The sequence below is a fragment of the Prionailurus bengalensis genome, chromosome C1 (assembly GCF_016509475.1).
Source record: "Prionailurus bengalensis isolate Pbe53 chromosome C1, Fcat_Pben_1.1_paternal_pri, whole genome shotgun sequence".
In the NCBI taxonomy this organism is placed as follows: Eukaryota; Metazoa; Chordata; class Mammalia; order Carnivora; family Felidae; genus Prionailurus; species Prionailurus bengalensis.
In genome coordinates this window covers 97643179-97665997 of record NC_057345.1, presented here as the reverse complement: position 1 = coordinate 97665997, position 22819 = coordinate 97643179, and the positions used below count along the sequence as shown (strand labels likewise).

The 22819-nt window shown below is 41.6% G+C and overlaps 1 protein-coding gene across 1 annotated transcript in view; it reads left to right on the top strand.

Annotated features, from left to right (window-relative positions):
- Positions 1 to 814: 814 nt before the first annotated feature.
- The window catches only part of PTPN22 (protein tyrosine phosphatase non-receptor type 22), a 60000-nt gene continuing 37995 nt past the window's right edge, over positions 815 to 22819 (top strand). Inside the window, exons 1-10 of the mRNA XM_043575880.1 lie at positions 815 to 1054; positions 13894 to 14002; positions 14269 to 14345; positions 14504 to 14599; positions 15034 to 15072; positions 17110 to 17181; positions 17298 to 17357; positions 18425 to 18567; positions 19075 to 19141; positions 20173 to 20250. Coding sequence (XP_043431815.1) covers positions 968 to 1054; positions 13894 to 14002; positions 14269 to 14345; positions 14504 to 14599; positions 15034 to 15072; positions 17110 to 17181; positions 17298 to 17357; positions 18425 to 18567; positions 19075 to 19141; positions 20173 to 20250 — 828 coding nt within the window. The 5' untranslated portion in view covers positions 815 to 967. The remainder of the gene's footprint in view (positions 1055 to 13893; positions 14003 to 14268; positions 14346 to 14503; positions 14600 to 15033; positions 15073 to 17109; positions 17182 to 17297; positions 17358 to 18424; positions 18568 to 19074; positions 19142 to 20172; positions 20251 to 22819) is intronic.

Below are 22819 nucleotides of genomic sequence, written 5' to 3'. Positions count from 1 at the left end.
AGTTGGATAGTAGAATGCCTTCTCTAGAAATGGTTCTTCAGCCTTTCGGCCCTGAAAGTTATACTGCTGCCAGCAAGGTGGCTGATTTTACTCTTTTTCTGTTCCTTATAGTTTACTAGCACTGCCTACAGGGGATATTGTGCCAACTTCCTGGTCAGGTGCTCCTCATGGGGGCCACTGTCCTCCTGGATCTTATACAGACCAATACTCAGTCCTAAAATCAACAGCACTTCCCTTAGTGGAGGTCAGCACTTCCCCAGCCCACGGAGAGACACAGACTGTCAGAAGCAGCTGACTTTGCTTCATCCAAAAGAGAGTTTGAGGTGTATATGGCAGACATAAGATTGCTGAATAAAAAAGCCTTCTCTGATGAACAGTAATTTTCCACAGATCGCATGGACAAGAAACTTTGGGGGAGAATAGTGCAGGCAGAAGGTGTCTTAATTCCAAACGGTGTCTGTCTCCCTTTCGGACCCTAACTGAACTTGGCTGAGTTCATTTGGGACAGGAGGAAACAGAAAGGATCGACAGGGCCTTTGTGTTCATTGAGGAAATGGGGAGAGGCAGACCCCATTCCTAAGACCTGTAATTCTGCCTTTTCTCTAGGAAGCAAGAAAAAGGGTGAATTTGACTTAAAGATGATGGAGTGGAACGGTGTCAGAGCTAAGCAGGCCATGTGTTATGCTCTGGTTAGCCTCTTGTTTGTTAGCACTTGAACTGTAACCAGGTTCCTTCCTCGAGAAGGAAGGCGCTAGGGCCCTGGAGTGATGATGGCTTTGTTGTGTGACCACAGAGGCTGGTTGCGTACTAATTTCCTCTAGGGCTTGTGATGAAGTCAGTTAACCACAGCCTTCAACATGCTCTGCTCTGGAGGCAGCAGTGGCTTCTTGGTGGTATCTCGGCCATGACATCCACTTGACATGCCCTCTCTTAACCCACTGGTAGACAGTTTCTCTTGCCCTGCAGCATGGACCAAAGAGAAATTCTGCAGAAGTTCCTGGATGAGGCCCAAAACAAGAAATCTAACAAAGAGGAGTTTGCCAATGAATTTCTGGTGAGTCCTACGTGTGACACTCTCAGGGTGGTTACACAGACTGTTTAACTGACTAGGATGGTCCAACTCTCCTAGACCACACTGCTCTTGGGATAAAGTGAGTATCAGGCCTTGCAGCAGGGGAAGAAGGGAGGAAGGTGACCTAAAAGTTTGACTTTTTTGAGCGGTTTGTGTGTTTCAAGTATTCTGTCCAAAACCCTGTTTTAAATACTGTGTTTGCTGGTTCTTGGAGTTTGACCAAGATTCCCACGGAGGACATACATAATTCCAGGTGTATAAACATTCCTATTAATTGAACATCTGGAGTCCCTAGGTATCCGAGTTGTGGTTTTTGCTTCAAATGACTACTTTTAATTAACATTAAGAGGAAAGAAACCAAGATTAACTTCTCATGGAGCATTATGTGTTTAGCCTCCCCACGGAATCCCACTCGGGTGACAAAGGCTCTTGAGGAGCACCGAAACTGCCTGCTGCCATATTTCTTTATTGTTTCTTTTCCTTTTCTTCTAAGGAGAAAGATGAGAACGCGTGTTTTTGCTGTGAAATAACAGGGTCTTTGGAAGCTTCTCTTGCGTGGAGGGGTAGAATGGGATGAGGAGCAGAGACAAGTCAGGGATGTGGGGAAATACAGGTGCCAGCTGGCCTAGGGCCGACTGGATCTGATCTGCCAGGGGAACCCTGCATCTCCTCTGAGGGGACTGTGGTGATGGGTGTTGAGCCCTGGGCAGGCCTCGCTCATCCTGTACCCAGCACGTCCGATGACATAGGATATCTGATAGCATTATGTATTTTGGAATACTTCCTTCCAGCTGGTGTTTCAGGGCTTTAAGTACTTGAAGCCTTGGCTCTTCAGCTGTGAAGGAGTGGGAAGAACAAGGGAGTTGAAGCAGAAAACCTGAAATCAAATCACGATTCTCTTGTCCACCAAATTATCAGCTCTTTGATCTGTTCCTTCGTTTCCCCAAGTCTTTGTTTCCTAACTTCCAAAATGGGGATGATCATTCGTGGCCTACCTGTCCTCACAGGTTGTCGTGATGATTAAATATGAATGATAATTAAATGCGCTCCTTCATTCCGTAATATGTAGTGAGCACCCACCGTGTATCAAGTTCAGTTCTGGGCACTGAGGGTATAGCCGTGAACAAGACAAAGCCTCTGTGCTCATGGAGCTAACATTCTGGTCCCGGAGGGCAGATGTGAAAATACTCTGTAAAGTTTGGAGTGATTAGATATCATGACAGTGATTCTATGTTAAGACAGAAGCCCCTGTGTCAACTCAGCTTGGATAATATTGTGGCATTGTGAAAAATGTGCTCTCGGTGCCACTGGCCAGGCAGTGTGAGTCCCTCTAAGTGGAGCCACCAGGGAGGGAGGTTAAGGGGGAGGTCCTGGCCTGTCTTTATAATCTCCCACCAAGTTATAGCAGCCACATCACCTCCTGTTTTCTCTGTCTCTAGCCTTGCCCCACCTTCAATCAATGTTCCATTCAGCAGCCAAGTGATCTTCTAATAATACAAATCTGGTCATTTTTCCCTGCTTAAAAACACTGTATAGTTTGTGTTTTTTTCCAGCTGTTTGAAATTGTAAAATATAAGACACATTTAGAAAATTACATAGAGCATGTGTCAGTATAATTATGAAGCAACCACCACAGAGGTCAAGGAATGGAACATTTTCGGACCCCGGAAAACCTCTATATATGGCTTCTCCATCAGGTTCCTTACCCCCACCCCCACCTCCACCCCCATCCCCACCCCCACCCCCGCCCTGCCCTGACCAAGGAATAATCACTATCCTGACTTTTATATTAATCACTTCCTTGCTTTTCTAGCTCTTGGTTTTAAGGACCTTGTTTTTGGGTGGTGATTAAGTAGAACCTCACTGTTCACTGACTCATGTCCTCCAGTGGAAAAACAGAGTCTTGCCCTCAGCCCCACCTAAAGGTTCAGCTGAGATACCAGAGACATTCATTTTGGGGGGAGTTGGGTAGTGGTGAATGGGTTATTTGCTTGCTTGGACAAGGTAAATACTGTCTTTAAATTGAAGGGCTTTTCATCTGGTCATTTCCCCCTTCCTACCTTAAGCCCCTTAATGTATTTTCCCAGGATTGGATGTTTTTGAGGTTGGATCCCTGATTCTGTGACCCAAGGCCACTGCTAGCCTAAATGGTGGTTCCTTTGTGCGAATTATCGGAAGTCATCTCTGGTTCCGGGTAGACAATCTGTGCCCCCTGCCCCCTGCCAGGTCAGTGGCTCGGATTTCGGTCCACACTTCCCCCTTGGCTGTGTATCTCTGGGCAGAGCACATAGCCTTGCTATGACAGCTGAAGACAACACCATGCTGTGTGAGTCTTTTCCTGAGCCAACACTAAATCCGATCACATTTCTGTAGTGGAAACTGCCAAGACCATTCCTATAAGGGTTTCATGCATTCATCCACGTGTTTACTGAGCGCTTACTATGTGCAAAGCATTATGCTAGATGCTGCACTATGCAATGCAGTGCTCCATGCTTTGGTGGGGTTTATCTCCTAAGACATCAGAGGATGTCTTAGAGAGGCAAACATTAAACAGCTGATTACTCTAGGAAATATTTAATTGTGATAATCTTGGTGGGGTGTCAAAGAAGCATCATATTCATTATCATATTTACTACTCATTAAAAAGAAAACATAACCCATGACATAGTTATGTTCTCTATGATGAGGAATGTCCTCTCAGAGGAGGAAACTGAGGCTCTGAGAGGTTAAGTGATTGGCCTAAGCTCACTCAGCTGTTCAGCCATAGACATGAAACTGAATCCAGATCTATCATTTCAGAGACTGGGAAATTAATCCTTGCGCAATAAGTGTCTTGCTTCAGCCAATAACACCGAACCCCTCAAAGGGTCTAGCCTGAGGGTAAGTCCCCAGTTAGTAGAGTTTCTACACAGCAGAGACAGAAGTATGCAGCCACACTACTGAAAGTTTCTTTTTTTTTTAATTCTTAATAATTCCTCTATATTTGTAAATGTTTATTTATTTCGAGAGAAGGAGAGAATGAGAGAGAGAGAGAAAGGGAGAGGGGGCCAGCTGTGTGTGAATGGGGGAGGGGCAGAGAGCGAGGGACGGAGAGAATCCCAAGCAGGCTCGGGCACTGTTAGCGGAGAGCTGGACGCAAGGCTCGATTCCATGAACCGTGAGATCATGACCTGAGCCAAAATCAAGAGTCAGACGCTTAACCGACTGACCCACGTGTGCGCCCCTAAAAAATTTCTTAAGCATAATTAAAAAAAAAACACCTTATTGTTGTTACTCTTATGAAACAATATTATTGCAAGTTAAAAGAAAATAAATTCACCATAGTACCAATATCCCAACAAATACAGTCTTTTTGGTGTAGAAATCCTAGTTCTTGTCCACTTATATACTGCCTTTTACATTGTTGTAATTATAGCATAGATACAATTTTGTATTCTCATATTTTCACATAACGTTACACAAAAACTATCATTGTTAATTAAAACCTATATTTACAGCTTCTGATGCAGCATGGTGTAATGGAAGCATAATACTCTGAATAATAGCTAATACTTCTGTAGCTCTTAAAGAAATTGTTGTAAACACTTTTATGTATCACCTCATTTAAACCATTGAGGAAGGTACTGTTATTATTTCCATTTCATAGAGGAGGAAACTGAGACAGGTCAACTGACTTGCTGAGGGCCATGTAGCTAGTAAGTGGTGGAACAGAGATTCAAGTTCAAGTGGCCTGCTCCACCATCTATATTTGTAACAACTGTGGAATCATATACACCTTAGTTTGAATTCAGGTTCTATCCTTAGCTGTGTGACCTTGAACAAAGTCATTAAAAAGTGGGAACAAATAAATAGTCACATTGCAGAATTGCTGTGAAGAAAATGGAGAAAATATATGAAATGCCTGACATGTAGTAGGCACCCAAGTAATTTAATTTTTTCATACACTGGACATTTAGATTATTTCTAATTTGTCATAATTATTATTACTTTTTTTAATGTTTATTTACTTTTGAGACAGAGAGAGACAGAGCATGAACGGGGGAGGATCAGAGAGAGAGAGGGAGACACAGAATCTGAAACAGGCTCCAGGCTCTGAGCTGTCAGCACAGAGCCCGACGCGGGGTTAGAGCTCACGAGCCGCGAGATCATGACCTGAGCTGAAGTCGGACGCTTAACCGACTGAGCCACCCAGGCGCCCCTAATTTGTCATAATTATTGACATAACATGCAACAAGTATGTTTGTCCGTGTGATTTTCCCCTTCTTTTGGTTTATATCCTGGGCTAGATCCACAAAGGTGTCATTACTGTGTCAAAGAGTATTAGCACCTAGTTGGCTAAGTATAGCCAAATGTATTTTTCAAAGAGCCCTTCTAATTTGCAAAGTCTGAATTTATCATCTTCTCTACCACCTTCCTAGTCTTAGTAACTATAAAAGAAAATAAATAAATCTTTTTGACTGCCTAGTGTATGTTAGGCAATAAGTGGTTTCCCATATATGATCTTAATCACTACAACAACCCCAAGAGGAAAATATTATCTTCATTTAACCCATAAAATGGCAAGGCCAGGATTGAAACTTGTGTGATTCCAAAACCTCTTAACCTGTACACTGCATCATAGCATCCTTTTTTTTCTTCTGATTTAATTAGTGTAAAATAAGACTTTGTTATGTTAATTTTCAGAGCCTCAAAAATATTCAGCATTCTTTTCATTTTCTTTCTTTCTTTTTAATTGAAGTATTGCGAACACACGGTGTTACATTAGTTTTAGGTGAACAATGTACTGATTCCACAGCTCCATACTCCACAGTTATTTTCAACCTGCATTTTCTCATACAACTTTTCTGTTCATCCACTTTCAACAATAGCTAACACACGGAACTGTGTTCCAGCTTCTGTGCTGATGTGTTTCACAAACAAAACCTCATTTACTTCCCGAAGAATCCTTTACAATGGCTAACAAAGTCCTGCGTGGACCAGCCCTCAAGTGCTTCTCCAGTTCTTACAGCATATTGAGTTTCTTGTCCTTGTCATGCTTCTTCTGCCACAGGGCCTTTGCACACATGCTGTTGCCTCTCCTTAAATATTCCCCCGTATTCCTCTTTACCTAGTTAATTAACACTTCATAATTTTTCAGATCGCAATTTGGCAACCATTTCCTCAGAGAAGCCTCTCTTGACCTTCCCAATAGATCAAATACATAACACGTTCTCATTAGCACCGTCATTTTTTTTAAGTTCCTTTTTTTGCCCCCAGCCTCATAGCATTTTTCATAGTTCAATTTGACATCTAGTGTGTTTATTCGATTAATGTCTGCTCTCCCATTAGACTGAAGCTCTACAAAGGCGAGGCTCACATTTGGTTCCGCTTGTCTTGGTGTCCTCAGTGACCGGCACTGGCACACGTTTGGCAAGTAGTAGACCCTGAGGAACAGAGAAGTTAAACAACTTGCCTCAGGTCATGCCCTGCATTAAGTGGTGGAACTTGAATTTGAAATAAAGCTATCTAACTGTTGAGCCTGTGCTAGTAGCCCTTCCTCCGATCCCTGACTCTAGTGCCCCCAATTTGTGCATTAGTCTTAACCTTTTAAACTTAAAAAAATGATAGACTATCACATATACACAGAAAAGTACTTTAAACACACATGCAATTTAACAACTAGTGATAAAGCAGGCATCCATACAAGCTCTACTCAAATAGAGAAACAGAACATTGCCTATACCTCAGAAATCCCTTGGGTGTCCTGGACCACATCTCCCTCACCCCCCACTGCCAACCCCTGCCAGAGTGGAGGTAGGTGTTGCCCTGAAATGGTGATGATTTTTATTTATTTTTTATCCCCTTCACCTATTTCGCCTATCCCCCTCCTCCCCTCCCCTCTGGCAACCATGAGTTTCTCTTTCTATTTACGAGTCTGTTTCTCTTTTCGTTGCTGTTTGTTGTTTTGTCTTTTAAGATTCCACATCTAGGGGCGCCTGGGTGGCACAGTCGGTTAAGCGTCCGACTTCAGCCAGGTCACGATCTCGCGGTCCGTGAGTTCGAGCCCCGCGTCAGGCTCTGGGCTGATGGCTCAGAGCCTGGAGCCTGTTTCCGATTCTGTGTCTCCCTCTCTCTCTGCCCCTCCCCCGTTCATGCTCTGTCTCTCTCTGTCCCAAAAATAAATAAAAGTTGAAAAAAAAAATTAAAAAAAAAAAAAAAACGATTCCACATCTAAGTGAAATCATATTTACCTTTCTCTGTGGAATTATTTTGTTTTTATTAATAGCTTTAAGATATATATATATATATATATATATATATATATACACACACACATATATATAAACTGAACAGTAGGGATTAATTTTACCTGTTTTGGAACTCTATGTAATGAAATCATGTTATATGTATTTGGCTTTTTTTTTTTTTTAACGTTTATTTATTTTTGGGACAGAGAGAGACAGAGCATGAACGGGGGAGGGGCAGAGAGAGAGGGAGACACACAGAATCGGAAGCAGGCTCCAGGCTCTGAGCCATCAGCCCAGAGCCTAATGCGGGGCTCGAACTCACGGACTGCGAGATCGTGACCTGAGCTGAAGTCGGACGCTTAACCGACTGCGCCACCCAGGCGCCCCTGTATTTGGCTTTTTTAAAGGCCTTTTTTTCTTTCACTCTACATTATATTTATAAAATCTATCCGTTTTGTTGGATGTAGCCAGGTCTTGATTTTTTTTTCTAGTACTTTTTATGAATTCCATCAAGGTCGAATAAATGCAATTACCAAACTGTTGGGATCACAGAATGCATTGAGCGAGGTCACATACTCACTTAATAACTGCCTTGGATCACCACCATCCAGTGTCTTGGCTTTAGTTTTGCAAGTCTGAAAATTCAATTTTGTTACTATGCCCAGAGTTGATCATCAGGATTAGGCATACATAAGAAATCCACCAGAAACAAGATTGCCAATGTATTAATTTTTCAAGGAGACAAATCACTGTGAGAATAGAAGTTTGCATTGACTGACAGCATATCCTATAGTTTGGAGAAAAACTTATGTGAGAAGCCAACCATAATCAGAAAGTTGCCTGCCGAGCAGAATGATTTTGGTGGCCTCAGCTGCGATGGTGTGGTCTCCACCTCCTTGTCTGAACCCGCAGGAGTGGCCACCACTCTTTCCTGGACAATTCTAGGGACAACAGTGACAGTGTTGGGCATCTTACTGGTCTTTTAGGCTTAATGAGGATCATCCACTTCCATTAGCCCATTCTTTATCAGATAGCTTACAGTTAATAGGCATTTCCTTTGGCCAGTTACTGCAACTGATTGTGGTTTTATGATATGTACACTCCAGCCATTGTATTAAATATGGGTCAAGGCTTGGTTATATATATCACATGCTGGTCAATTTGCTGCATGTCTTTGTTTAAAACTCCTTTGATGTACCTTTCCTTTACTGCATTGGAGGTAGTTGAAGCATCTTCATTTAGAAAGCATGTGTAAAGGGGCATCTGGGTGGCTCAGTCGGTTGATGTCTGACTCTTGATTTTGGTTCAGGTCATGATCTCACAGTTGGTGAGTTTGAGTCCCACATTGGGCTCTGTGCCGATAGCGTGGAGCCTGCTTGGGATTCTGTCTCCCTCTCTGTCTCTCCTCACCCCTCTTTCTCTCTTTCAAAAATAAATAAATAAACATTAAAAAAAATACAACCAATAACATTTAACCTATCAGATGGATCTATACTTAAAACATTATAGTCCTAATGTTGGTCAGAGTTCAGAAATATGCATTGGTGTTGTAACCTTTCTGGAGGCAAAATTTGTATACCATATCTCGTATATATTTGATAATATGGATCAAAAGCCTTTAAAGTGGGCAAATTCTGGGTGCACCTGGGTGGCTCAGTCAGCTAAGCATCCGGCTTCAGCTCAGGTCATGATCTTGCAGTTCGTGGGTTCAAGCCCCACGTCAGGCTCTGTGCTGACAGTTTGGAGCCTGGAGCCTGCTTCGGATTCTGTGTCTCCTTCTCGCTCTGCCCCCCTCCCACTCGCACTCTCTCTCTCTGTCTCTCAAAAATAATTAAACGTTTAAAAAAATTTTAAGTGGGAAAATTCTTTGACCACTCCTGAGAATTCATCTGAAGGAAATAAGGAAAGATATTTTTACAGGTTTTGGCTACCTATAAAAACATTGTTTAGAACGATGGTTTAGGAAGATCGGAAGCAACTTAAAGGTGCAATAATATAAAAGAACAGGTTAAGTAATTTATATTACACTCCATAGTATGGAATACTCTGCCATCATTTAAAACGTATAACACAAATTCATAAGTAAAAAGAGCAAGTTGAAAACCCCCATATACAGTGTGATCCTGTCTTTATTACACAGGTAGATAAAACATTGGAATGTAATATAAAATCTTAAGAATGATTAAGTCTGGGTAGAGCGGGATATTAGGTGATTTTTAGAATTTTTTTTACTTCTCTGTATTCTAAAATTTCTTCAATGAATATGCCATTACTTTTTTATTTAAGAAATCTGTATTTAAAATTTTGCTTTAGTGCTTGATTCCATTTGAAACATAAAAAGAAAAAAAAGGGGGGGGTGAATTTTATGTCTCTTAGGGATAAGGTATATTTGCAGAAAAGGTAAATACTATGTTCATCAAATACAAAGACGTATTTATTAAATATGAAGGATTCAATGAGTCCTAACAGAAAGAACATACCCAGTTCTAAAGGCCACGACAATGTTGGTTTGGAATACACTAGAAGTCAGACTGATATAGTAGCAACTTCTGGAGACTGATCATAGACTAGAGAAGGCATGGATACATTAGAACTGAATATATCCTACTTCTATATTTACTTGTGTATAAATAAATACACTCATGAACATAGTTCCTCCTGTAGGAGCCAGTGCACAAACATGTGTTGAATTGAAATTGATGAGGTTTTGGGGTGATGGGGGGTTCTTGGGGTCTGGAGCCGAAGTCAAGAAAGAATTCTTGAGATGTCTTTGGGACAAAAAGGTGATTTTATTAAAGCATGGGGACAGGATCCGTGGGCAGAAAGAGCTGTGCTGGGGCTGTGAAGCATGACTGGTTTTACACTATGGAGCTGGGGGAGGTGAAGTCACAAGGGAAGCCTCCAGAAGGACTTTCATAAGCTAAAGAAGGACTTTCCTAAGATACCTGAGGCCTTGCTACTGTCACGCTAAGGTTGTTTTCCCTCCACTAAGGCATTAACATTAGGACGGTAGGGGGTTCCTGCAGAAAAGTTCTGCTCTGTATTTGCCTCAAGTATTTGCCAATGGGCTGCAGGTTATAAGGACACTGAATTTTACTTGCCGTTTCCTTCTTGCCTTCGTTCCCCACATCACTATGGGGGGGAGGGTGATGTTGGGGCTCCGGGAAACAGTCTACAGTCTTCTGGAGATTAAGCTATTGACAAGATTGCTTTTTTCTTGTAATTTACTAAGATATTTGTAAACTGGTGGAGACCCATGTCCTGTATGACTGGGACCTATATCAGTTGGCCATTTGTCTTTCCTTTCCTTTGTCCTTGGGCAGCCAGGAGTGCCTGAGGAATATCACACACGTTCCACCTGGGGGGGGGGGGGGTGCACTAGTTTGCACTTTGTCCTCAGCCCGCCCCCTGCTCCCTCATCAAAATGATTCATGTGAAACAGCCTATCCCTTGAACACACTTATCAGCATTTTTTCACTTTTGTGCACATTAAGTTGAGTTTTTTTTTTGTTTTGTTTTGTTTTTTTGCTACTACTGATGTGGTTTTGGAGTGGTGGTAGGGGTCCAGAGCCGATGACCAAGAAAGAATTCTTGAGATGTCTTTGGTGCAAAAAAGTGATTTTATTAAAGCATGGGGACAGGGCCTGTGGACAGAAAGAGCTACCCAGGGATTGTGAGGAGTGACTGATTATATACTTGGGAGTTGGGGGAGGTAAAGGCAAGGGGAAGTTTCCAAAGGTGTTTTCATCTGCTAGGATCCCGGAGGCTTTGGTGTTGTCAGGTTAAGATTGTTTCTCCCTCTAGCAAAGCATGCACATTAAGACGGTAGGAGGCTTCTAGAGAAATGTTCCACTGTGCCCACCTCAAGTATTTGTCCATGGGCTGCTGGTAATAAGGAAATTTAATTTTATTCACCATTTCCTTCTGTCTTTGTTTCCCACATCACTACCACCAGAATAAATATATCGCATCACTTCTAATTTCTCTCAACTCTATACCCAGCCTCTCACTCCACATTTTCAGTTATTCCCAGGATTTTTTTTAATCACACTTTTTGTCATAGCCTCACATTTTAAGTATCTAAAGTTGATCTCCTTGGTTTACTCACCCCACTTTGGCTATTGCTTATCTACCTGCTCACTTACTTGACTATTGGACAGCAGCCAAATCCCCACATGTTTGGCTGGCGAACTGGAGTGGATTGGAGGCTTGGAATAGATCATACTGACTTGTAGTTGTAGGCATTGGGGAACTACCTTGAGAGACAGCCCAACCTGATTCCCCCTCTCTCATCTAGCACAGCGGGGGGTGGGGGGGCAGATTTGATTTATCCGGCTCTGAAATGTAACTTATGCTATGTCTTCTATACCATGAGGAAGTCCTCCAAGGCAAAGATATTCTGGTCTTGTGCTTTCTTTTTCTTTTTCTTTCTGTTCTCTTTTGGGAGTGACCCTAATCCATTTATTAGTAATTAACTTACTAGTCGATGAGAAGTACCTGAAAATGGCTCTGTCCTGATTTCTACTTTTACGGCCAGGACCTCAGTTTTCCTGTCTTGAAAGGAAAAGGATAGTATAGACCATAAACCAAATGCACTTACTATAAGCTTATCAAGCTTACACAGAATCTGGTTGGTCATGTGTTTCAACCAATCAGGGCCCAGGAGGGATGCTGGCCCTGTTTCTTGTTCTCTCAGCAACATTCCCCCGATTTCTCTTGTTAGTACTGTGAATGCATATCCCAGCGTTGCGGTTGGCAGAGAAATGCCTTCTGCCTTTGACCAACCCTTTCTCCCTCAACTCCAACCCACCCCCATGGCCATACTTTCTCTTTTATACCCTTTTGCTGTCTACTCTCAAGGCTCCTCCTTTTCTGGTGAGGTGGATCAGTTCTTCCATCCTACTTCCGCTCTGTTTTGTTCTCTGTTGGGGGTTTTGAGCCCCTGGGTCTGGTAGGGAGAGTAGGGGAATTAAAAAAGGCCTTCACAGTGATCTGAGCTCAAGGTAAGATATCTAAAAACAAAACGAAACAAAAAACAAACAAAAAACAACAACGACAAAACCCAACTTTCACACTTACCAAATTAGCCATTCCATAGGCATTTCCTATGTGATGTTTTGCTAAAACAGCATGGTCTCCTTAAGTCATCCAGCAGGATGACCACCGGAGGAGGAGGAACGGGTGGGAAGAAAAAGTCATCCTGTTCTATTGTTGAAGGCGGCACTCAAAGGAGGGAAGCTAGCACAGGCTGATGAGCGCACGTGCGCATGTGTGCACGCAAATACACAATGTCTCACACAAACAATCTTTATCTGTGACATTTCACCCAATTAACAGAGGCGCATCTTACCAAGAAAAGGGCTTTTTGCTTATAGCATTCTCCCTAGAAAACATTCCACAAGCAGGCAAAACAAAACAAACAAGTAGAAACAGTGTAACAGGCCCTGTGGATGCACAGGCTCAGTTCTGGAGATTTCGAAAAGGAGCAGTTCTGGGACTTGACATCTTTTCAGCAGCTCTGGAATCAGTGGCAGCCTGAAAGTGAGCATTCTTTTTTTAAATTTTTTTTTTTAACGTTTATTTATTTTTGAGACAGAGAGAGAGACGGAGCATGAAGGGGGGAGGGGCAGAGAGAGAAGGAGACACAGAATCGGAAGCAGGGTCCAGGCTCTGAGCCATCAGCCCAGAGCCTGACGCGGGGCTCGAACTCATGGACCGCGAGATCGTGACCTGAGCTGAAGTCGGATGCTCAACCGACTGCGCCACCCAGGCGCCCCAAAAGTGAGCATTCTTTAGTGGATAAGAACAGAGACAGCTGAAAAAGTTGGTGTAACTTGAGTGGAAATTAAAAAAAAATTTTTTTTTTGAGAGCTTGCACGTGTGGGGTGGAGGGGCAGAAGGAGAGGGAGAGAATCTTAAGCAGGCTCCCCGCAGGGTGTGGAGGGCTCTGCAGGGCTTGATCTCATGACTGTGAATTTAACTAAGGACATGCCACAGGCACATGGGAGACTATAAAAGATTTCCACTCAGGGTGCCTGGGTGGCTCAGTCAGTTAAGCGTCCGACTCTTGATTTCAGCTCAGCTCATGATCTCACAGTTGTTGTAAGATTGTTGTTTGTTTGAGGGGTCAGCTTGCAGTTTGGGTCATATAAAAAAAAAAAAAAGACTGCTTCTGGGACTGAAACTTTTGAAATTTTGCTATATATCGAGAGATTTTATTTGGCTTAAGCTCCATTTCTACTTAAAATAGCCCTGTAGTAGCCGTAGAGAAGGTAAACTTTTAATGTTTGACGTTTGTGTGGAGCATATAGTTTGTTTTCAAAAAGACATTGGCTTTTAAAATATTCACTAGTTTCACCTCTAGGTTTTAGCTATTTGTGGCTCAGCTGCAGTTAAGTGTGATCTTTTCACTTCTCCAAACTGAAGTCTGCTGACCTTATGCTCAGGGGCTCTGTCCTGAATTGGAGGTAGTTCTAGAAGATGCTACAAGGGCAAAAGCGGACTGTTTGGGCAAAAGAGAAGGAAAGGTCTCTACAGAGAGAGCTTCTTACCTCTTTTCTCTAGGAAGATTTAATTTTTGGAATTTTATTACAGTGGCTGAAAAGACAATCCACTAAGTACAAGGCAGACAAAACCTATCCTACAACTGTGGCTGAGAGACCCAAGAATATCAAGAAAAACAGATACAAGGATATCTTGCCCTGTAAGTTTTTGTTTCTCCCTATAAATTTGTATCTTCTCCCAAATCCAGTCATTCCTATTTTTACCCATTGCCTGCTGTTCCCAATCCTGGTACAATGCTTTGACACATGAGTTTGTACTATATACAACCACAAAAGAACATTCACTCACTCACTCACTCATCAAACACTTTTGCACAGCCACTATTCACAGTGCTAGTTTCTGACTTATGGTAAGTCCTCTGACTAAGTCCTTTTAGTTCTAATATGTCCATCTTTTGTATTATAGATGATCATAGCTTAGTAGAGCTGTCTCTGATAACCTCAGATGAAGATTCCAACTACATCAATGCCAACTTCATTAAGGTACACCCCATATTCTATAGTTTTCTAGGTACCTTAAAAGGGGTCGGGATACTAGACCATATTTCTTTAGGTACCTAAGAAAGAGGTGGAGGGGATTCTAAACAAGAAGAAAAGGATATTATCTGTAGTCATCCCATATAATTTCTGTTCCCCTTTAGGGAGTTTATGGACCCAAAGCTTATATAGCCACCCAGGGACCTTTGTCTACAACTCTCCTGGACTTCTGGAGGATGATTTGGGAATACAGTGTCCTGGTAAGGGCAGAAATGCTTTTGTTACTATATTCTCTAGTTTTTAGAGATGGAGGGAGGAGGGTATCAGGGTATGTGACTGAGGTTTCCTTTGTATTAAAATCAGTGCCTTTTTGGGTCAGTCGCTAGAATTTCAGTGTTCAGGCACATTTTTGTCAAAATCACAAAGTCACCTTTACTCAAGGAAATGAAAGTTCTCATCTTGACAGGCTCATTTGTTAACAAGAATTTACCGATTTGAATAGAGAAAAGGGAAGTAAGGACAGAAAGAAGGGTAGGAGCAATATTTTAAAATTTATCAAGATTTCTGTTTTCTTTTTTGTTCAATAACAAGAAAAAAAAAAAAAACAGAAAAAACAATGACTCTGGGACCCGTGTGTTAACTGCTTTTTCTAACTGTATCAACACTCAGGTTTCTATTTATTTCATCCCCTCAGATCATTGTTATGGCGTGCATGGAGTTTGAGATGGGGAAGGTGAGTTAAAGGAAAGAGAAGGGGGAAACTTGGTTGCAGAACTTGCCTTAAGTGTGCCTACGTAAAAATTATTCTGGGATGCCTCCGTGGCTCAGTCAGTTAAGTGTCCGACTTCGGCTCAGGTCATGATCTCACGGTCCGTGAGTTTGAGCCCTGAGTCAGGCTCTGTGCTGACAGCTCAGAGCCTGGAACCTGCTTCAGATTCTGTGTCTCCCTCTCTCTCCGCCCCTCCCTCGCTTGCACTCTGTCTCTCTCTCTCTCAAAAATAAATAAACATTTAAAAAAAATTATTCTCATCTTGCTAGCTTTCAGTTTGGGAATGCCAAATGACTCTCAAGTATTTTTTATTTACCTCTAAGAACTCCTTTTGTCCATTTGCCCAGGCTCTATATCTTTAAGTAAAAAGAAGGTATGCTTTTAAAGTAACAATTCATCTTCCCATTTTTATTAATCAAGCATCTTAAATGGCAGTCAGCACTTCTAACCCTGTGCTGTCCAACAACATGACATCCACTAGCTGCTTGTGGCTATCGAGCAGTTGAAACATAGCTAACGTACCCAAGGAACTATTTAATTTAATTTAACTTATTTTATTATTTTAATGAGTTTAAATTTAAAAACTCAGTGTTCCAATTCAGTGATTGGAGAACTTTAAGCATGATTTGAACAACTTAGGTACGTGAATCTTTTTCACCTATAAATTTTATGAACTCTAAATGGAAATTAAATGTTCCGATGAAAATTCAGTGGATTAATTGAGATATACTGTAAATATAAAATGCACACCGGGGTCTGAAGACTGAGATAAGAAATGTCAAATATCTAATATCTGTTTTATCCAGATTACATGTGTTTTGATCGGGCTAAGATATATTATTAAAATCAATTTCATTTTTGACTTTTGAACGTGGCTATTAGAAAACTTAAAATTGAGTGTGTAGCTCACATCTTGTTTCCATTGGAGAGCACCTATCTTACCTACTGTTGACATTCACAGTTCAGTTAAAACCAAGGAATTTGGGGGGCGCCTGGGTGGCACAGTCGGTTAAGCGTCCGATTTCAGCCAGGTCACGATCTTGCGGTCTGTGAGTTCGAGCCCCGCGTCGGGCTCTGGGCTGATGGCTCAGAGCCTGGAGCCTGTTTCCGATTCTGTGTCTCCCTCTCTCTCTGCCCCTCCCCCGTTCATGCTCTGTCTCTCTCTGTCCCAAAAAAATAAATAAACGTTGAAAAAAAAAATTTAAAAAAAAAACAAGGAATTTGGGGTTTCACTTCACTCGTGCAGCTTTGTTTTAGTAGAGGTGATTTCTGTTAATCCTTTCGAAATAGAGCAGTCCCCTCCTTATTTGCTTGGGATGTGCTCCAAGACCCCCGGTGAATGCCTGACACCAACAACAGTAACGAACTGTACACGCACCATATTTTTGCCTATACGTACATACCTATGGTGAAGTTTAACTTGTAAACTAGGCATGTTAGGAGATTAACAACAACAATAATAAAATAGGACAATTGAAGCAATATACTATAAGTTGTGTGAATGTGGTCTCTTTCTTTCTCAAAATATCTTATTGTACTGTACTCACGCTTCTTCTGATGATGATGTGAGACGATCAGATGCTGACACAAAGGAAATGATGTAGGTGTTTGTGATGTAGGGTTAGGCTACTACAATACTTAGTATTGCCAACAATACGTCCCAGACGGTAGGTACCCGAAAGGCTGAAACTGGTAACTGTAACCATGGAAAGCAAAGCTGTGAACGAGGGGGGGGACTACTGTGCTGAAAATGCCAGATCCCTATTTCTATTTTTTCAGACTTCTAGGAAGTCTGTAATTTATATATCCTTTAGTGTTTTCCCTGTCCTTGGAGATTCCAGACCACCATGATGTTGGGGGTGAAGCCCAAGGGGGTAGGACATTGCTAACATAAGGTGAAGGACACAGAACCTGTGTCTCCCTCATTGAGAGTGGGTTTTGTTACCTAGGAGAGACTAGAATATATGGAGGGAAATCATTACATTCTGTTTTGTGTAACAGAAAAAGTGTGAGCGCTACTGGACTGAGCCAGGAGAGCTACAACTGCAAGTTGGTCCTTTCTCCATATCCTGTGTAAGTATGATGGCTGCTTCCATTGCGGCTGAGCAAATGCTCCAGGATCTACTTTATAGAGACTAGTTTTTGAATATTAGTCTTTGAAGTAACTACTATTTTAATTTACTTCTCAGGAAGCTGAAAATAGAAAATCTGATTACATAATCAGGACTCTAAAAGCCAAGTTCAATAGTGTAAGTATAGAACAGGAGTGGTAAACTCAAGAGCCTACAGAGACAGAGGTAAAAACATGTATGTGGGGCGCTTGGGGTGGCTCAGTGGGTTAAGCATCTGACTTTGCCTCAGGTCATGATCTCACAGCTGGTGTATTCAAGCCCCAAATGGGTCTCTGTGCTGACAGCTCAGAGCCTGAAGCCTGCTTTGGATTCTGTGTCCCCCTCTCTCTCTGCCCTTCCCCTGCTCATGCTCTGTCTCTCTCTATCTCTCAAAAATAAATAATCACTAAAAAAAATAATAAGTAAATTAAAAAAAAACATATGAGGGGTGCCTGGGTGGCTTAGTCGGTTGAACATCCGACTTCGGCCAGGGTCATGATCTCATGGTTCATGGGTTCAAGCCCCACATCGGGCTCTGTGCTGACAGCTCAGAGCCTGGAGCCTGCTTTGGATTCTGTGTCTCCCTCTCTTTCTGCCCCTCTCCTGCTCATGTTCTGTCTGTCTCTCTCAAAAATAAAATAAACATTTAAATAAATAAATAAATAAATAAATAAATAAATAAATTAAAAAAAACATACGTATGTGTCTCAGGCTGGGCATAAGACAATGGGGAGTAGTTGGGCCTTTGATGTATACGCAAAAGAGACCTTTGGTGTAATCTCTGCTCCCCAATCTATTACACACAATGGCACACATATAAAATGATAATATCTGTAGGATGAATAGAGGCTGTGCAGTGAGTAGAGACTGGGAATTGAGAGCTCACGCTGCCCAGTCTCTCTAAGGCAAAGGGGTTTAATATACCAGCATGCCTGTGACCCACCTGAAATACACCAGTCGTAATATCGATCTCCTCTTGTGTGTGAGTGGGGCAGATAGGGACAGACCTATAGTCAGTGACCTGAAATCACTTTTAATTGTTCTCAGAAGGCATGTGGGCACCAGAGGCCTATAGGAAAGGAAGCAGCATAAATTGCCAACAGGACAGAGATGCTACTTAGGAGGTCAGAGTAATCTTGTGCTAGAATGAGGTGGGGTCCTAACGCTGAACCCTCCTTTTATTCTGGCTATTTTTTTTTTTATAGGAAACTCGAACTCTCTACCAGTTTCATTACAGGAATTGGCCAGACCATGATGTGCCTTCATCCATAGACCCTATTCTTGAGCTCATCTGGGATATGCGTTCTTACCAAGAGGATGACCATGTTCCCGTGTGCATTCATTGCAGGTATGATGCTGTTCTTTGAACTTTCTACCCAAAACCAACCAAATGTCATAGCCTGGCCAGGACTCCTGCTGAAACTGAAGGAAGACTGACTGTTGGAATTTATGCTGGTACAGGCATGTAGCATATAGGCTCTTGATACTAGTCTCACTTTCTCCAGTTGATTAGAAAGGAATGAAGCTGAGACATGAAAGTGATAGGAAGAGAAAGGTCAGTAGCAGAAACAGACCATAATACAGTCAACCTGAGCATTAAAGTAGTATTTTCTGACAAGTTACTCGAGAACAGTGCCGCTCCAGACACCCTTGCAGGTGAGAAGTGGCCGAGGATCTGTCCCGAGGCTCAGTGTGTGCATGTGGCAACCAAGAGACGTGCTCTGGGAAATGGGGGGTTTAGAACGTTTTGTTGCCTCTCGGTTACTTCTTCCTCAATATGCTGGTGAAATTTCCCAGCTACTGTCAACAATCCAGTCTCTGCAACTGTATGTGCCACTGCGATCTTTCCTTTCAGTGCCGGTTGTGGGAGGACTGGTGTTATCTGCGCTATCGATTATACCTGGATGTTGCTAAAAGACGGGGTGAGTTTCTCTCCGCAGGCGCTTCCCGTTTGCCTACCCTGTTACATGCAGACTTAGGAATTGTTTGGTTCTTCCAAACACCTATTTCCATGACTCCTATTGTCTAGAATATTCACTTGTAGACTCACTTTGTCAGATGATTAATTCAGTCCCTAAGTTGGTGGTCCTCGAAGTGTGGTTCCCAGAGAAGCAGCATCAGCATCACCTGAGAACTTGTTAGAAATGCAAAATCTTGGGCCCTACCTTGGGTGAACGGAAGCAGAAACTGGAGGTGGGGGCCCAGCAAGCTCTCCAGGTGCTTCTGATGCTTCTGAAGCGTTTGAGAATCACAGCCCCAAATTACACAGGTACTCTTCCTTTATCCAAATGGCTGTAATGGATGGACTCAATCTACCCCAATCAAGCCTTGTGTTCCAATCTATAAATCATTTAAAAAAATTTTTTTTAAATGTTTTGTTTATTTTTGAAAGAGAGAGAGAGAACACGTGGAGGAGGGGCAGAGAGAGGGAGACACAGAATCCTAAGCAGGCTCCAGGCCCTGTCAGCACAGAGCCTGACGTGGGGCTCGAACTCACAAACTGTGAGATCATGACCTGAGCTGAAGTCAGTGCCTAATGGACTGAGCCACCTAGGTGCCCCTAGAAATCATTTTCTTAAAGTCTAATAATAGGAAGTGAGAAGTGTGAAATATCGGCTTTAAACCTATCTGCCAACTTCTTTTATTTCATAAAATTCTCATATTTGCTCACCTACCCAGGCTCCACCTTCATTATATGTTTAACTTCAGACATCTGGTCACCCCATGTGAAATCATTCTCAAGCGTTTCTTCAGTCTTTTCTGGGGAAAACACCAGGCTCTAAATCATGACACAAGTGAAGAGAAATCTCATTCATTTTAAAGACGCATTCTTTTTCTGATATGATCTTGTGTTAGGACAACAGATGCCATGGGGGTAACAAGACCGTGAGAAATAATTTATTAGCAAAGCTAGGAACAAAGGAATAAGATATTATTTCTCTTTATTTGATAGATCATTCCTGAGAACTTCAGTATTTTTAGTTTGATCCAGGAAATGCGAACACAAAGGCCTTCATTTGTTCAAACTCAGGTATGCAACTATTGTGAATGGATGGTAACATGTGTCTGGGTCTTCCTACCTCTCTCGGTTTCATAGTAAGGCATCCCCAAATAGCTGATTTTTAGCTATAACACCAATTTCTACTACGTGCATGAGTCCATTTGCATTTCCTCAAACTCTGAATATATCAATATTTTTCCTACATCCCTGGCTTGGGTCACATTCCTCTCATTCCTTGTATTCTACTGTCTGTGCAAAAAATATGAAGAAACTCAGTAATTTTATGTTTCTTACAAGGGATGTTGAAAAAATTCAACAAGCTCTTTGACATACTCAAGATATAATACCTGGGTCAGGTTAACTTGCTGGTTTGTAGTAGTGATTCATTTCTGAAACCCGAGAAAATCAGAGACTTGTAATTTCTACTTCAGGAAGTGGTAACAGAATCTGGGGAATGCATTTTATATACTCATTTTTTGATTTAATTAAAAATAAAAATAAAATCAACCATAATCCTATCACCTAGAGGTAGCCACGATTATTATTGTTCTATAGTCTCTCCTGATCCTTATTGTGTGCAAACTTAAAAAACATAATTACAATCATACTATACATATGATTATATATGTATCACAAGATACATGTATTATATATACGGATCACATATATACGGATCACATGTATATGATCACAATATTATATGCATCACAATACATTATATGTATATATATGTATGTGTGTACATATGTATATATGTATCACGATATTTTAATCCACCCCAAATTACTCATGCCCCTTCATTCCATTCAGATGCTCTTCCTCGGTTTTGTCCTCTCCTCTCCCACTCAAGCTCCGCCTCCTCGATGAAACATTCCCAGCACAGATCTCTCACTCTCTACGATGTTAATTTCACCCAGATTTCCACGCCAATCGTTTTACCCACATTTCTAAATAAATGGTCTCCACCTTTAAGATGGAGTTTGGCATTCCTCATTCCTTATTCACCAAGTGTTTACTGATATTTATTAAGCAACAGACACTTTCACACAATTTGTTACAACTAATTTTTGCTGCTTAAATAGCAAGACCTTCAAGTGTTTAAAGCACTTACAGAGTGAACTTGCACGTAGATTTGGAGGTAAAATAATTGACAGCAACAGTTTAGATATTTTCATCTAGCATTTGTGAATGGGAGGGAAAAAATGAAGAGCTATTATAATATAAGCCTTCTGTTTGGCCCACACAGGTTTTCCACTAATAGCTAGTGGAAAAAAACTTTTTTTTTTTCATGTGTTGACTGTAGGTGTTTCTATATTCAGCTTGTAAGGGAAAAAGTTTCTGTGAAATGTAAGCATTGGCTGGTTTAGTGCTACCAGACTTCAAAGAAGGCTGATCCCTGTAAATGTATAAAGATTCCAGGAGGTTGCATCCTAGTTGTCTAATATCACACTGTGAAACTGCATCAAGAAATACAACCATACCCCATTTCAGAGAAAGTTCATTTCAGGCCTACTTGTAACAGTCGGAAGACAGCCGAAACGATTTTAAGTTAGCCTTCCCATGCTGGCACTATCAGCAACTACCTGAACAAATACCTTACCAGTTGTAGCTGCTTTTTCTGACACCACGCTAACCAGGAAATAACCACTGTAACCAGCTGGGTGCTTCCTGTCTGATTTTTCTCTCTTCTTAAAAAAATAGAAGAGTGTACCAATGGATGTGTTGGGTGATAGACTCTATTGTTCTCCTGCTAAAATTGTAATTGGCAAAGGTTGTGCTTTATTTGTATAGAGTTGTGTAAAGTGTCAGGGGAAACCCTGTTTAGGCTCTTTCAGATGAAAAGTAGATACAAAATCAAGTGCTTGATCAAGTATGGCGGCAGAAAACTCCCCACAAACCTTGTAATTGTGGTGGTCTCATTTTCTATGGTGAAATCCTTTTACAAGCACAAATTTCCAAATCCTTCAGTGCTCTACGTCGCTTCAGTATCTCTGCTAGGAGACCGTTTCAGCAGCTTGATCCAAGTGCATTAACTAAGAGTCAGAAGATTCAAGTTCTAATTCAAGTCTGGACCTTACTTCTGAATGACCTTGCACAGTGTGAACAGGAATAACAGGCTACCTACTTTACAGATCAATTGTGAGGGTCAAGTTTGAGAATACATATTGAAGCCATCTATCTACCCATCAACCACAATTCTATCTAACTTTTTCTGGAAAAGATGAAGGTAACTGACAAAAAAAAAAATGCATCCAGGATCCAATACAACTTTTAAAATGTAAGCAAGGAAAATAGAACTGGAGGGATGATGGTGGAGAGAAAGATAAGTGAGAAGGTGGAGTAGAACATAAAACATGCTGGAAGGCCCTTCCTTGTATATTTAGAGGTAGACGATCAAATATTTAGCTGCATTTAGCAGCCTAAAAGCGCTTTGCAATCTGAAATGGGCCACACAAATATAAGGGCACTACAATTAAACTACTGTTAATGATCTTCAGATCTGCTACACTAAGATTTGACTGATGTGCATACTCCCAAACTCTGGTTCTGTATTTCACCAAGTTTTTTGTTTGTTTTCCCTTGTTCTGGTTTGTGATGC